At 35.6% G+C, this 14,496-nt stretch overlaps 3 protein-coding genes across 3 annotated transcripts in view; all 3 read left to right on the top strand.

Moving 5' to 3' along the window:
• The first annotated feature begins 2,898 nt into the window (after window positions 1-2,898).
• On the top strand, window positions 2,899-5,703 carry LOC129570425 (protein RFT1 homolog). The gene is made up of 6 exons (XM_055450033.1): window positions 2,899-3,263; window positions 3,482-3,696; window positions 3,782-4,289; window positions 4,385-4,905; window positions 4,982-5,231; window positions 5,336-5,703. The coding sequence occupies exons 1-6, from the start codon at window positions 3,204-3,206 to the stop codon at window positions 5,471-5,473; spliced, it is 1,692 nt and encodes a 563-aa protein (XP_055306008.1). The 5' UTR covers window positions 2,899-3,203; the 3' UTR covers window positions 5,474-5,703.
• A 710-nt stretch (window positions 5,704-6,413) lies between these two features.
• On the top strand, window positions 6,414-8,998 carry LOC129570426 (zinc finger protein 449-like). The gene is made up of 6 exons (XM_055450034.1): window positions 6,414-7,408; window positions 7,503-7,553; window positions 7,634-7,810; window positions 7,911-8,075; window positions 8,209-8,273; window positions 8,654-8,998. The coding sequence occupies exons 1-6, from the start codon at window positions 6,617-6,619 to the stop codon at window positions 8,814-8,816; spliced, it is 1,413 nt and encodes a 470-aa protein (XP_055306009.1). The 5' UTR covers window positions 6,414-6,616; the 3' UTR covers window positions 8,817-8,998.
• A 147-nt stretch (window positions 8,999-9,145) lies between these two features.
• The window catches only part of LOC129570424 (serine/threonine-protein kinase/endoribonuclease IRE1), a gene marked incomplete in the record, with an annotated part of 8,635 nt that continues 3,284 nt past the window's right edge, over window positions 9,146-14,496 (top strand). Inside the window, 7 exon segments of the mRNA XM_055450032.1 lie at window positions 9,146-10,539; window positions 10,650-10,764; window positions 11,170-11,598; window positions 11,669-11,891; window positions 12,765-13,834; window positions 13,988-14,178; window positions 14,279-14,496. Coding sequence (XP_055306007.1) covers window positions 10,441-10,539; window positions 10,650-10,764; window positions 11,170-11,598; window positions 11,669-11,891; window positions 12,765-13,834; window positions 13,988-14,178; window positions 14,279-14,496 — 2,345 coding nt within the window.

Below are 14,496 nucleotides of genomic sequence, written 5' to 3'. Positions count from 1 at the left end.
GCATGCGCATCGGATACTCTTTTCCGGTAAACTCTTCGTTATATCCATATGTCCTGGTTCAAGCCCTTTAAAAAATATAGACATTGAAATGAGAATCAGTCAACCTGCCATTAGCATGAAAAAAAAAGAAATCAGTTGAACCATAAAACTTATTTTATTAAATCGAATTGATTCTTTCTCACCTGAATTCAATAAGTTGCATTAGTATTATTATTAGAACAAGCACATATTTTTATGTGAATATCTAAAGAGTAGTGTTGCGTGGTAATATCAACGGAAATACTTTATTTATTCGATAAACGAATGGTCCAAAATAGGCGAAGTGTGAAGTAGTAAATAAATTCATGGATGTTCAACAAAGAAATGCCCAAGAGTAGACCCAGAAAACCGCCGTAAATGGTTAAAAAAGCATAAGTGCCTTAATTTCTGAATCATTAAAATGACAATATATATTTCCATTCTCTAGATAATTCAACTTGAATTGAATTATATTTTTCTTCGTGAACAAAACAAAAACAAAACCTCCTCAGACATTTGGTTTGTTTTCGAATAAGGAGCATTTCGAAATAGCCGTGCATATATTTCATTGATGACGAATGCTTTCTCAAATACTTCTGACCTCCAAAAAACCAATCAAATACAGTTTATATCAAACAATTTATGCACATTTCATTTGTTTTATTTTACCAAATCGATTTGTTGTCTATATGTTTATGTAATGGTTACACGATGACTCATTCCGCATGACAGCAATTCAGAATTAATTGGCTCATAGTGGACTTTTCCGACCATCACTTCTAAATGACGACACATAATGATATTTGTCAACAAATTGATTGAATGCCATAGAAAAATAATGTGACCATAGATATAAATCATTAAAACCACAAAGAAGATGTGTACCAAATTCATTCACTGCGTTCGATTGGTTTGATTGAAGTTATCAGAGAGTGTATTTTTGCTGCTGAGCAGGAGCCTGAGCTGAGCTGAATTGGCTGACTCATTATCGCGTTAAAATAACAGATGCCTGAATCAACAAATTCAGCTCGGCTTAGGCTTGTTCAGTAGCGAAAAAACACTCTTGTGAAGCTATTTATTCGGAACCGAAATATTTAATGCTATCTGTGGTGGAATTCTGTTTAGATCTCACAATTTTTTTCTTGTGATATCACGAATTTTTCATGTGAAACCACAATTTTTTTTGTGGTTTGTGGAATCCATAACAATGACTTTTATTGTTTTCCAAAAAAATTGTGAAATGTGGATTGATTCCGTAAAAACGATTTCGGTCAAACTGTATGTAATCCATGTGGAAAGTTTTGACATGCTCTTTAGCATGTGAAACCACAAATCACATATCTCATTAATCGAATTAAACATGCCAACGATCACAAATCTTTCGTAAAAACTAATTGCACTATTTTTGAAATCGAATTTGAATTGAACGCGTATTTGTATATTTTTGGTAATTTGCATTGAAATGTCAAACACAATGTTTTTCATCGCATCACATCGCATAGATCGCGTCACGTCTAATTGAGGGGTTTAGAGCGAAAATATAATACAGAAAAGTTGGGCGGGAAAATGTCGATGATGAATGAGCGGAAAAGGGATAGCTATATAGTAAACTATAGTGAACTATATAGCTATCTCTTTTCATTTGACATTTTCCCTCTCAACTTTTCTGTAAGACATTTTTGCTCCAAACCCCTCAATTGGCGCGTATGAATGCTATTTGTTTGTGACAAACGTCAAACATTCATTTGTTGTTTGTATTTCGTCGTTTGAAGATCATTGTTTGAGTTGAACCAACGTGTGCTTCTCTGCCATAAGAACCAATGTATTTGACGTGACAGTGAATAGCGGTGGCGCCTAAATAGAATCTGCGGCAACTTTGGGAACTATCAATACTTCTTGTTGTTGCGAAATTCGTGACAACAACAAAAAGTATTGATAGTTCTTAAAAATGCCGCAAATTGCTAATACATCTTATTTAGGCGCCACCGCTATCTTGCGCCGGCCAAAAGCATAGGTTGAGTTGAACACAATGTCGAAAATAAATCTCAATCAAAAAGAAATAATGATTGACTTTATGACGACAATTTACGACTTAATAAACGGAAAATTCTCAAAAAACAATGGAAAGGAATACAAAGATCTTTTATGGAATAAATTGAACGATCGGTTAAACGGTTTAGAACGTTTTTCCATTAGTTTTAATTTGATTTGTTATTTCACACAGTCATGAATCGTACCGGCGGTGGCCCGGCTTGCAATGTTGTTTTGACAGAACTTGATGAAAGTGTTCTGAGAATTGTTGGTGAATTTGTCGCAAACTGCACTGATACAATAAATAGCTATCACAACTTGAATCAACAACTGTCAAAAATAGTGCTGAGTATATTGACTTCATTCAGCGTGAGCAAAATATTTTGCTATGAGCTAATAAATCACACTACTTTCTACTTCCAATTGGAACTACAAATCAATCTCACAAATCGGAACCACAAATCGGTTTCACGATTCCGAACCACAAATAGGAACCACAATTTTTTGTAAGAACAATGAAAGTGATTGTTGTAGATTCCACATTCCACATAAAAATTTGTGATATCACATTGTGATTACGATATCACATTACGAAAAAATTTGTGAGATCTAAACAGAATTCCATCACTGGTTATAAGTTTGTAGGTACAGTAATTAAATAAAGTGCGATTTGAATGTATAAAACGAGGAAATTTTAATAGACGCTAATTTTATCTCATTCGACTGAAAATCGCATTCATGTTAAATGTCTTTACGTTGAAAATGTAACGACCGAATTCTCAATAAGTGAACAAAAGGGTGGGTTCACAGCCCATCTGTTTATGCATGACAGTTCCCACCAAGTGTGATACTGTAAACCCATCATAGAACAACTGTCAAATTCGTATTTGTTTCAGATAGCGAATAATCAGTGCGAGTGATTGAAAAATTGAATCAAAATTTAACGTGGTGCGATGTTATGAAATTATTGTTTACTTCTTATGTTTACCACTGCTGCCTCGGCGTCTGATAATAAATAAATGCTGGCACTTTATTCAACAATTCCTCAACGAATATCGCACACTACAAGAGTGAAGTTGAGAATTTAGATAGATTTGATCAATAAAATTGTTATTAATTTTGAGAATTTCGTAAACAAAAAACATTATAAAAACATGAGCCGGAACGTGTTGAAGAGTAGCATCCACAGTGCATCGATTAACATAATATTTCAGGTGAGTTGAGCATGGTAAAAAACAGTTTTCTGTTGAGAATGTGTGCGAAGAGAATTGAAACCGAGTTGGCTTTTGGCATCATTCATCTGTTGATTCTGCCCTCACTTCGTTACTCTCACCTCGATTCATTGCTCTTAATGATGCGATCATCATGCCAAAATCACAATAACAACACCTATTCACTTTTTAATGCACACGCAATTGTATTCTATTTCTAGATTATGTGCCGATGCATTACGTTTGTAATAAATTCATTTGTTATACGGATTGTTGACCGAGAAGTGCTTGGCATAATGAACGTTCGGCTATTGTTATTGGAAAGTACACTAGCGTTTCTGTCGCGTGAGGCAATTCGGCGAGCAACATTAAGCTCAACCGCAAATCCGCATGAGAAACACATATGGCCGCATATCATAAATCAGCTGTGGCTGTCGTAAGCAAATTATTCACATCACTCGAACGAGAAAACATAAACATTCTGATTGATTTTTTGCTCTTTTTCTTGCTTTTTGTGTCAGGTTGCCGATTTACTGCGTTTTCTCTGTGCCATGTTTATATATCTGGTTTAATCAATCAATATTCGGATCACCGATAGCTGATGCGCTCTATGATCAATACAAATTCGGATGCATATGCATCGTCATCTCGGGCATTGTCGAACTGTTGGCTGAGCCACAGGTGTTTGTTGCCCAAGTGTTTTGTTTTGTGAAGCTTCGTGTTTTACTCGACACACTGAACATTTTCGTGCGATCAACCCTGTTCATTACACTAGTTCTTCGTGATCCGAATCAAGCGATTTTCGCCTTTAGCATTGCCCAAGTTTGTAGCACAGCTACATTTGCTATTGGCTATTATGTATACTTTGTTTATTACATCGATCGATTGAATAAGGTGAAAGGAGACAAAAAACGTGCCGCTGACAAAACGGACGATGGACCAGACACAGATGAGACGAAATCCGTATCCAACGATTCCATTCCATTCAACAGTGTTAAACAAATGTTACCGGGATGTTTAGAGAACTCGGTAATTATAGCGAATTTTCTTTTTATTCTGGAAAAATCGGAAGAAATCTGAAATTCTAACTTTGATCCTAATGGAAATTTTTCTTCCTCTCAAAGGGTACGGTATTCAATGAGAATCTACAAACATTGGTGTTGAGCTTCTTCAAACAAGGTATTCTTAAGCAAGTTTTAACCGAAGGCGAGAAATATGTGATGACGATCAGTCCAATTCTAACATTCGCTCAGCAAGCCACCTATGATATCGTGAACAATTTAGGAAGTTTGGCGGCACGATTCGTGTTTCGGCCAATCGAAGAAAATAGCTATTTCTATTTCACACAAACCCTCTCAAGAGACATTCCCCTGAAGCAACAGCCACGCGACAAAGTCGAACAGGCTAGCACCGTGCTGTACAATCTATTGAAAGTGGTTACATCAATTGGATTGATTGGAATGGTGTTTGGGCAAAGTTTTTCGAAAACAGTACTCACTCTCTACGGTGGTTCCCGTTTTATTGAAGACGATGGCCTCTCTGTGACTCTTCTACAATGGCATGCTGTAGCTATTGTTCTGTTAGCTATCAATGGCATTTGTGAAGGGTATATGTTTGCTGCCATGAGAAGCACCGAACTGGACAGGTAAGGGATTTTTCATAAATTCCCTATTCCGACTCCAATTACACAATATGAATCACATTTCATTTCGAATTTGCAGATATAATTATTACATGGGATTTTTCTCCATCACATTTCTATTTTTATCATATCAATTGACGAGCTTTCTCGGTCCAGTGGGTTTTATTCTAGCCAATTGTACCAATATGTTCTTACGAATAATATTCAGTGGCAGATACATTCGGAAACAATATCAATCGGTTGATCTCAAACCATTGGATGGAATAATACCAAACAAACTTTTCGCAATCACTTTGACCGTTTTAGGCATCACATGCAAAATTTTAGAGGTAATCGAACAAACTGAATAATTGTTAGGACCTAGCATTGTTAGGTACATTACATATCGTTTTCAATTAAAAAAAAAAAACTTTTCATTTCTCATATCTTGCAGAATCGTCTATTTCATCATTCGATATGGGCCCATATTTTCGTTGGTGCTATTTGCTTTGCTTGTACAGCTGGTGTCTGGTCGTATGAAAATCAAACTTTAATTCGAAGTTACATACTAAATCGACGAAAAATCCAATAAACTGCATGCAGTCTTAAGTCAAACAACACCGCACCAAAAGAATAGATTATGCAATTGTATAGAATTTCTTAGAGATTGTTCATGCTTAAAACAAATGAACAGAGAGGAAATCTTAACTGCTGTATATAACAATTTATTTTCCGTAAAATGAAAACTTAATGATTATAAGGATTGTACAAGAACAGGATATTTGTTTTTAAATGTGAAATAAACGTTGTATTTATCAAAAATATGGTTTGATTTTAGTTACGTTTCAAATCATGGTCCATGTCAACTCAATGCACTCTGCAATCAACATGGATATGCCTTAATCGACGTAAAACTTCTCATCAATTTATCTATCGGATAGATTGAGTGACGACTTTTGCAGTCTCGAATTCTTAAATTTAACGCGTAACAGTTAACGCTTCACATAGCCTTTGTCCCTTTGGAAACGTTTACCAAGGGTTATCCTGGACCGTTTACTATAGACTACTATAAGCATTTCCATCTTGGTTGTATGACTGCTTTCGTTTTCATGTTCTTACTATTGTGATTACCTCATAATTTACGAAAAGAGCCAGGTTTTTAACGAGGCGAGAACTGAAAGTTATCGAAAGTTACTGCTACTATTGTTCATTATTTATAAAAATTGTAACAGTACTCTTTTCCGGCCAAACCTCTAACAAAACCCACATTATATTCAGCCAGAGCTTGGCGGTGTTTAATAAAATAAAAAAAAATAAATAAAAAAAAATTTATAGATGAATTTTTGGGTTTGGTATATTAAATCACCAAAACTTTAGAATATCCAATAGAAAATTATTCATCGTTTCTGTCTAATTTGTTTCAAATTTTCAAATGTACTTCTCTTTCGCCAATCGACGTTCAATTGGACATCGAACAATAGACAATATAGTATAGACATTTAGTTTTCATTCAACTTTTGACATCCGACGATTAGACATGAACCAAATTGGTTGACAGTTCATTTTTCAACTTGAACAAACGTCAAACATTATTGTTATTCCACTATTTCTCAAAGAGGTAAACAAATGTGTTACTTCAAAGCAACGAAATAAAATCGCCTGTAATGTTGTTTTGTTTTAAAGTGTTTTCTTCACAACTCGAAGTTTCAAACAATTACTAAAAAAAAAATTCAAAATGAGCGGAGTTTGTTATGTGTGTAATAAAAATCCACCAAATTTATTGGTTCTCGTTAAATTGAAAACACAATACTCGCAAAAGTCATTCATTGAAATCATCAACGAAATTTTGGACGATTTCACATCTCGTCGACAAATTCACGATGCATCGAATTGCATTTGTGTGACTTGTTTTGGTCTGATCCAAGGTTATGATTTGCATAGTTCGTCGGCCGAAGCACGGAAACAGATGCTGCGGAAAATGTTGGTTAAAGCCGAAGATTTAAATTTGAAACGCAATAAAAATACCGCCATTAAACGAACGTATGAGAAAATGAGCACGAATGAAGCCAATCCAACAATGCCAAAATGCTCGAATAGTGAGCCGGATAAAATCATCCGACTGTCGGCGCCAAATGGAAAACTCAGAGTGTTAAAGATGGTTCCAAAGCCCAACGCACTTAAGCCAATTGCATTGAATCCTACTGTATCCAAACCAGAAACAACGGAACCGAATAAAAAATTGAAATTGTTCAAGGTGGTATTTAAACCAAACGCACCTAAGCCTGTGATATTGAAGCCACCCATGCCTGAACCAATGCTGCAGGAACCAGAACTGGAGAAACCAATTAAACTAGAACTAATGGATCCAATCCTACACACACCAAAACCAATGGAAGAAATTGAAATGAGTCAATCGCAATGTGTCACCGTGGTGGATCCACCAAAGTTTCCATCCCAAAATGTTGCCAAATATGTTGAGAGAAAAAAACCCAATCGACCAAAAAAGTACAGGAAAAAATGCTTCCAAGTAAGAAAAAGATTGAACATAGCCTTGTTTCTGATTCATTAATTCAAATTGCCTAATTGATATTGATTTTGAATCTTTCTTTTCTTTTCCATAGGCCAAATGCGACATTTGTGACCGAAAATTTGTCGATAAAAAAGAATTCAAGGTGAAAAATTCAGTGTTTTTAGTCATTTTTCAGGTTAAAACTTACTTCTGCAATGAACAAAGTTATTCTTTTTACTTCAGAAACATCAAGAGTGGCACCAAAGAAATCCCGGATGGTGTTGTTCCATCTGCAGTTTTCTACTTTCTGATAAAGAATCGCTGTTGAGTCATGAGAAATTACATGTTGGCCGCCCTAAATTGGAATGTGTAATTTGTGGAAAGATGACACATAAAATAAGATCACACACTGAAATACACGTAAGCATAAAGTTTCTCTTTACATTTTTGGATAAAATTCGGTTTGATTAACAAATTGTTCTGAAATTATCACGCATTTTGATTGCATTTGCGCAAATAGGGTGAAAAGCGATATATATGCGAATACTGTGGAAAGGGATTCACTACTGAATATGCAATGCAAGGGCACCAAAAGTTTCACACTAAAGAATGGAAAGGTGAATGCGATACTTGCGGTCATGTTTGCTATGCCCGAAATAATCTAGTGGCTCATTTGAAGTTGCACGTAAGTGAATTTATTCTCTTCTTCTTAATACTTGTAATTGATTCTCTCTATTTTTCAAGCAATTTTTGGAACTCTCTACCGCTGAAGCGATAAATTATTTCAAAATCTTTTTTTTTTATCTTTCCTTGGACAGTTGAATAGGCGACCGTACACTTGCTCTCACTGTGGCTTTTCATTCAAACGAAGAGACAATCTGAGGTAAAGTAAATTTGCATTGACTTTTCTTTTGGTGTAAAAAACATCACGATATGAATGAAAGTATTTAGTTCGATATAAACTACGTAGCTCCAGTCAAGTCCAGTCCAGTCCAGTCCATTACTGATATGCTTTTATTATGATACTTAAATCGTTTAAAACTCCAAACGTTCAATTTACATTTAGATAAATTTTTGTGGACTTAATTAAATTAGAAGATTTAGATTACGAGATTGTTGGTGAATTGTTTGATTTTGAAAGTGGCATTTTTTTTTGCCTACATCTAGTCTATTAACTATGAAATTGCATAAATATATTTGATTACAATCAGCTGATTTTCTATTTTCTCTAATCCATTTTTATTATATCGTCCAAATCTATAGAATCCATGAGAGACGACACACTGAAGATACCAAAACTTTGAAGTGTACCATGTGCTCAGCGAAGTTTGAGCATAAATTTTATCTCAAACAACACATGCAGAGGAAGCATCAAATCGAAAATCTCACCGGAGCACCATTCGTCCCGATGAATGGCAGTCAATGAATAAGATAGGCTACCATTGGTAGCGCAAATTATGAAATTCATATTGATACCATCAACATTTACGAAAAATAGACTATCTGCATAAGAAATGCAGTGTGTGCAGAACGTAAACTTTTACTGAGAAGAAGACTGTTTGGACGAAAAGACAATGAGCTATGAATAAAAATTATAAGGAAAGAAAATATTCTATAGTCAATCTGCAGTCGATATGAATATCAAATAAAATTGGTGCTTAATGAAAATATCATTAAAGCCCTTATTTATGAAGGCAATGTTCAATTGAAAAGAACGATTTAGCTCTCATTTGTCCACATGGTTCAAACATAAACAAACCGAATTGAATAAATTTGACACCATTTGTCACTTGGCTGCGTTGAAAGAAAGTGTCAAACTGTCGAATGTCAAAAGCGTGATGTGCCTGATGAGTTTATAAGCAACCGTCTAACATCGCGGAGGTAAACAAAAGAAATGTTGATGTCGAACAGTTTGGTACAAGAGAAATACCTATCATTTCAGTTTTAATGTGTGGTTTATGTCCGAGAGTTTTGTTTTGATTTGATTGGTTTGTGCAAAGATTTTTTCTTTAATTTTTTCGAAATAAAAAATGTGAATAAAAAAAAGAATAAATAATAAGATTTAGATTGTATATAATTGAGTGAAGCAACAAAAATAGAGCAAACTTCTATTAGGCCCGGAAATCAATTAAATTGCACACAGGTGTCCTGATCTTCTTCACCTAACGATAAAAAAATTAACATTTTAGCGATGACACGACGAGATTCTGATTGAAAAACAAGTAAATCGTAATATGAGTTGAATCGAAACGGTTGTCAAGGGCAAAGTCAAACACAAAAATAGAGGCTGGCGGTTCGATTTTCTCTCGTCCAAATTTCTATGAGCATCTGAATGTTCCCATGCTTTTATTTTGGCCTCAATGTTATTGTTGCGCTACATAATTCAGTAGGTGTTTTTCTCCGAACCATAAACATCTGTTGTTGGTGTATCGTCCGAGTGATGGTAACAACAAAACACAGTTTTTCTCTCTCTCTCATACAACACGTCACGACGATGAGATAAGTGTGGTCCGATGGATGCGAGCAACAGAGCCACAATATACTGTCAAAATACACATTCACTTGGACAGAAAAATACACACGCACACACACATGCTACTCGCACCGACACAATGTTATCGTCAGCCACAAAGCAATCGTCAATCGCGATGTGATGATGTATTTAACGCTACGAATGGTGTAAATATACGCGTAAATTTGTGTTTCATCGAGAGAAAAAATGGTAAAGTGAGACAAGAAAATTTCTGCCGAAATTCAAGTTATCAATAAACATGTTTTTTCGTCACATTATCGACAGATGTCCGTGTCGATTTTACGAAATAAAATTCAATTTGCAAACGAATTTCTGTCGTCAAAGTTATCGTGTGTGATTTTTATGTGTCAAAAAACAAGAAAGAAAAATCTTTTCATATAAAGCGAACAAAAAATATGACGCAAAACTTGCGATCAATGAAACAAAACACCAAGTACATCAGTGAAACAATTTTTTAATAAAAAGTCGAATTTCTTTCTGCGCGCTGGCGTTTGAGCGCACGGCAGACGGAGGCAAAATGAACATTATAAAATGGATGAATTTCATATTATTTCTCATATGTGCGTGTTATCTGGCACAAATCAGCGGCAACGATGTGACGTCCACACAAGAACAAGTGAGTGGAATCAATTTGATTGAGTTTCAATGCCATTGCGGAATGTAATTTATTTTGAGACTAAATTTTCATTTCTAATATTGATTTATTGATAACAACACAACGCATAGGATTGTACCGATATTGCTAGAGACGACGAACCGTTGCTGGTGTTCTCAACATTAGGGGGCGGATTGACGGCTGTCGATCCACACACCAGCGAAGTTCGATGGAGCATTGATGATGGTTTGTATCTAAGAAAAATTTGGCATATTTTTTGCGTGCAAAATCGATTTTAATTGAAGAAAGTTTTTTTCTCATCGTTCTTTGACGAATTTTTTGGGGCAAAAAATTTGAAATTTCAAACATTTCTATTCAAGAATTTCTTCAGAATTTTTTTTGTTGAAATTTTTACTAAAAAAAACTCGGATCGATCGAAAATAATTTTTTCCCCTTTTTCGCTCTTTTTCCATTTTTTTCTCTCCCGAAAAATTGCACATACATAAATCGATAACGTTAATTCAACATTGACCTCGACCAACAATTCTACCGAAATTCTTTTTTTTATTTACCAAAATTTTAATCTTTCTCGCCGTGGGATCGCATGACTCATGTTCTTAATTTCGTTCTTATCTAACAAAAAAAAACCAGACCCAGCGATAAGAGCGCCCGTACACTCCGAATCGAATGTTTCGCCGTATTTGCCTGATCCGCGTGACGGAAGTCTCTATCAACTGGGTGATATGGGTAGTTTAAAAAAATTGCCATACACTATACCACAGCTGGTGGCCAGTGCACCATGTCGTTCAAGCGATGGCATTTTATATTCTGGGAAAAAGAAAGATACATGGTTTTTAATCGATCCAAAAACGGGTAAACGAGAAAAAGTCGTGGGTTTTGGTGCGGATAGCAAGGATTCAATTGGATGGGCCACATCACGAGCCGTTTATTTAGGTCGAACACAATACACCGTATTGATGTATGATAGTCAAACAAAAGACAAAAATGCAAAACCATGGAATGTGACATTTTTCGATTATACATCAAATTCCATGGCTCCAGAAGTTTCAAATGAATATGGTATGGTGCCAATAAAATATTTACAGCAAACAATCGAAATTGATCAAACACACTTTTTTTTCTCTCTCAGAATTCCTACATTTTTCTGGGAGTAGCAGCGGGTTAACGGTATCACTGGATCGTAAGTCGGGAACGTTTTTATGGCAAAAAGATATGTCCAGCCCAGTTGTAGCTGTTTTTCGACTTACACCAAACGGTTTGATGAGCGTACCATTCACAACGGTTTCGGATGGTGCTTTGAATAGCATCATTGAATATGCCAGAGATGGACAACAAAATAATATGAAATTGTTGTAAGTATGAAGTGGAGTCGATTTGAGTTGAGTCAAAAAAAAATTCTGGCTCAAAATATTGAATGCTTCGTCGAATTAGGTTTGTTTTAGAGAAAAAAAAATCGATTTTATTGATGCCCCAAACGAAATCTTCAATGCACAAATTAAGCTTGTAAAGAGTATTTTTTCGAAAAAATTTGATTTTGTGGGATAAATCTGATGTTTTGGACAAATTTTTGACTTTTTGTAAGAAAAATTGTTTTTTCTTCGGCCAAAAATCGACCTTTTTAATGAAAATTCTCTTGCTTTTGGTCCAAATCATTCAAAACAATTAACTTTATACAGTTTGCACCAATGACCTAAATAGTTTTTCGATTCAAGTTTAAATTTTTCGGCCAAAAATACTCCTTGGAATCATGTTTTCATTGAATATAGCCGGTAATTTCGTTGAAATGAAATATTATCAATACACCGAAACTGAATTTGGTCGTGTTTACATTGTTATTGTTACAGTGTATTCTCCTCGTGCTCGTACTTTTATTATTTGCACAGATGTTTTTCTAAAAATGCTCGTTGAGTATATCGCACTCATGTTAAATATTCCGATGGGATCGGTCGCGATATATTTCGTTCAAATAATCAAGAGTGCGTGCATGGTTTGTGGTCAGTCTGCGATTAGCATTAGCAACAATCAGACCCTGTACACTTCTGTACAATTAAATCCCAAAAAAAAGAAATCCACACGCACAAAACATCGAAAATGTCAACGACCAGACGCAAATATTATATATTTTTTCATATTCAAATACAGTTGTTGTTGAGTTTGCTCCACTGGTATTTGCACTGTGTTGAATCAGCTATTTTAAGTAAATGTTTTTGTTCTTTCACCTGTAGCCAAAGTCTCTATGTGGGCGAGCATATTCACGGACTATACGCACTACCTACCTTAATTGATGAGAATACAAAGACGATATCGAGTGAGCCGATGATGAAATTACTGGATGGTCCTGTCGCAAATGACAATCCAAATTTGGTGTACCTGAACACAATAATGGAAAATACAAATGACAAGAATAAAAATGTTGTGGTGCTGGGTCATTATCAGATGCCGAAGGTGCAAGAGGAGTTTAAGTTTAACATTGCTCCACCAAGGTCGGCTGGAATTGATAAATCGCCAATGAGTAATGACAATGGCAGAGGACACAATGAATTGATCGCAACGAATGTGGGCAAAGAAAACCAAGCGTTCGAGTTGAATTTGAATCGAAAAGGAAGCGTTGGTAATATTATACCACCACCCAAGGAACCCGTTCGAAAATATAGCGGTTTTTTTGCACATTTTGAAATGCATTCACCACAGGATTATATTTCCGATATTTATAACCGATCAAAGACCTGGCTCAACGATCAAGAGAGCAAAATATTAAAACTTCTGCTAATCATCCTGTGCGGCTTAGTGGTGGCCATGTTTTGGTATGTGAAAATTGTGGCGAATGAAATGCGAAACCAGAGCCAAAGTGGCTCACAGACAATGATGATGGGTGGAAAGAAGAACGGTGTATTTGATGAACTGATCGAATTAGGTGACGGTGTTAATCAAGTTGGGAAAATTTCATTCAATACACTGGAGATACTTGGCAAAGGGTGCGAAGGAACCTTTGTGTTCCGCGGAACTTTTGAAGAACGAGATGTTGCCGTTAAAAGATTACTACCAGAATGCTTTACGCTAGCCGATCGTGAGGTTACATTGCTACGCGAATCGGATGCACATGAAAATGTCGTTCGATACTTTTGCACTGAACGTGATAGACAGTTTCGGTATATTGCCGTTGAACTGTGCTCAGCCACCGTTCAAGACTATACCGAGGGCAATATTTCGGATGAAATCAAGAAAAGCATATCAATGACAGAGGTGCTACATCAAGCCACAAATGGCGTTATGCATTTGCATAGCTTGAAAATTGGTTAGTATGTTGATCGGTATTGTTTCATTCAGATGGACTTCAAGTTAAGGCAAAAATTTCATTTTTTTTTTCAATTTTTGTTTGTTTGATTTTTCTATAAATTTTTACATATTCTTTATAAATTTAATTTTTTTTGTGTTTTCTTTCCCATAGTCCATCGTGACATCAAGCCACAGAATATACTGCTATCATTCCCGGATGCGAATAAAAAGATTCGCGTCATGATTTCTGACTTTGGATTGTGCAAAAAGCTGAATTTTGGCAAGACCAGCTTTTCTCGGCGATCAGGCATCACTGGTACCGAAGGGTGGATTGCACCAGAAATGCTTAAGGGTCAACGCACGGTATGAACTTACTTATTATTCTAAATTAGTATATTATTAGTACTAAAAATCACGAATTAACAACAAACCTAATACTGTTGAATTAATTTACCCTTAATAGACGACTGCCGTTGACATTTTTTCACTTGGTTGTGTGTATTATTATGTTATGTCAAGCGGAATGCATCCGTTCGGTGACACAGTCAAACGACAATTGAACATTTTGTCATATGAATGCGATCTCAAACTGTTTAGCAATCCAGATATGCTGGACAGCACCGGTGTACTAGCCGAAGAGCTGATTAAAGACATGATCAGCCGTGAACCAGTCAAACGACC

This window comes from Sitodiplosis mosellana, unplaced genomic scaffold, assembly GCF_009176505.1.
Source record: "Sitodiplosis mosellana isolate CC-2019 unplaced genomic scaffold, AAFC_SMos_1.0 Smas_scaffold_56, whole genome shotgun sequence".
Classification (NCBI taxonomy): Eukaryota; Metazoa; Arthropoda; class Insecta; order Diptera; family Cecidomyiidae; genus Sitodiplosis; species Sitodiplosis mosellana.
Note: the sequence above shows the minus strand (reverse complement) of the source record. Positions and strands in the feature narration are given on the sequence as shown.